The sequence below is a fragment of the Equus quagga genome, unplaced genomic scaffold, assembly GCF_021613505.1.
Source record: "Equus quagga isolate Etosha38 unplaced genomic scaffold, UCLA_HA_Equagga_1.0 64409_RagTag, whole genome shotgun sequence".
Taxonomy (NCBI): domain Eukaryota; kingdom Metazoa; phylum Chordata; class Mammalia; order Perissodactyla; family Equidae; genus Equus; species Equus quagga.
In genome coordinates, this window is record NW_025800615.1 from 1 (window position 1) to 1,022 (window position 1,022).

At 64.0% G+C, this 1,022-nt stretch overlaps 1 protein-coding gene across 1 annotated transcript; it reads left to right on the forward strand.

The window, feature by feature from the left end:
• Positions 1-14: 14 nt before the first annotated feature.
• LOC124234018 (paraneoplastic antigen Ma6E-like) lies at positions 15-1,019 on the forward strand (the record flags this gene model as incomplete). Its single annotated transcript, XM_046651276.1, has 1 exon — positions 15-1,019. A coding segment is annotated over one exon (1,005 nt), but the record flags the coding sequence as incomplete, so codon positions are not given.
• Between the last annotated feature and the right edge of the window lie 3 nt (positions 1,020-1,022).

The window sequence follows — 1,022 nt, forward strand, 5'->3', positions numbered from 1 at the left end:
CAGAGGAGGCAGGAACTGCCGGTGAGGATGGAGCTGAAGATGTGGCAAGAGCTGTGGGTGAGGAAGAAGCCACAGGTGAGGCTGGAGGCCCGGGAGTCCCAGGTGAGGCAGGAGCCCCAAGTGAGGAAGAAGCCGCAGGTGAGGACAAAGCTGAGCGTGAGGAGGGAGCTGAGGGCGAGGCAGGAGCTGAAGAGGAAGCAGGAGCGTCAGATGAAGAGGGAGCCGCAGGGGACACGGGAGTTGCAGGCGTGGCAGGATCTGTGAGCATGGCAGGAGCTGCAGCCGAGGCGGAGGCTCCAGGTGACGAAGGAGCTGCAGGTGTGGCAAGAGCCATCAACGAGGCAGCAGCCCGGAGCCAGCACTGGCGGCAGACCTGGCAGCCTCTGCTCGATGCTATGGCCTACCGGGTACTGAGAAGGTTTTCTGGGGTGGAAGAGCCGGGCTGTGGAGAAGAGTCTTTTGAGAGCTGGCTGCACCATGCCAACGACACGCTGTACCTGTGGTGCCTCATGTCAGAGAGGGAGAGGAGGAGGAGACTGGTGGAGAGCTTGGGTGGCCCCGCGCTGGATCTCATGTGCGGCCTCCTGGAGGAAAATCCCGACACCCCTGCGCAGGACTGCCTGGCCGCGCTGGCCTGTGAAGATGCTGCCCGGACCCATGAAGATTGCCTCCCAGCCAATGAGGTCACCACTGAGGGCACCCCTGTCACTGCAGAAGAAAGCAAGCCTTCCCCACCCGAGGAAGATACCACCCTGGCTGCCCTTTCCAAGCAAGACACAGCCGACGCTGCCCCGGCACGTGAAGTGGCCGATGGGGCAGTTCCTGTCACAGTCGACCCTGGAGAGGCTGCTCCTGACCCCCATGATGCTGCCCAGGCCGCCTGGGCTCGTGAAGATGCTGCCCAGGCCGCCCTGACCTGTGAAGACACCGCTGACGCTGCCCCGGCCCGTGAAGAGGCCGATGAGGCAGCTCCTGACACCCATGATGCTGCCGTGGCAGCCCCTGCCCCTGAGGAGACCACC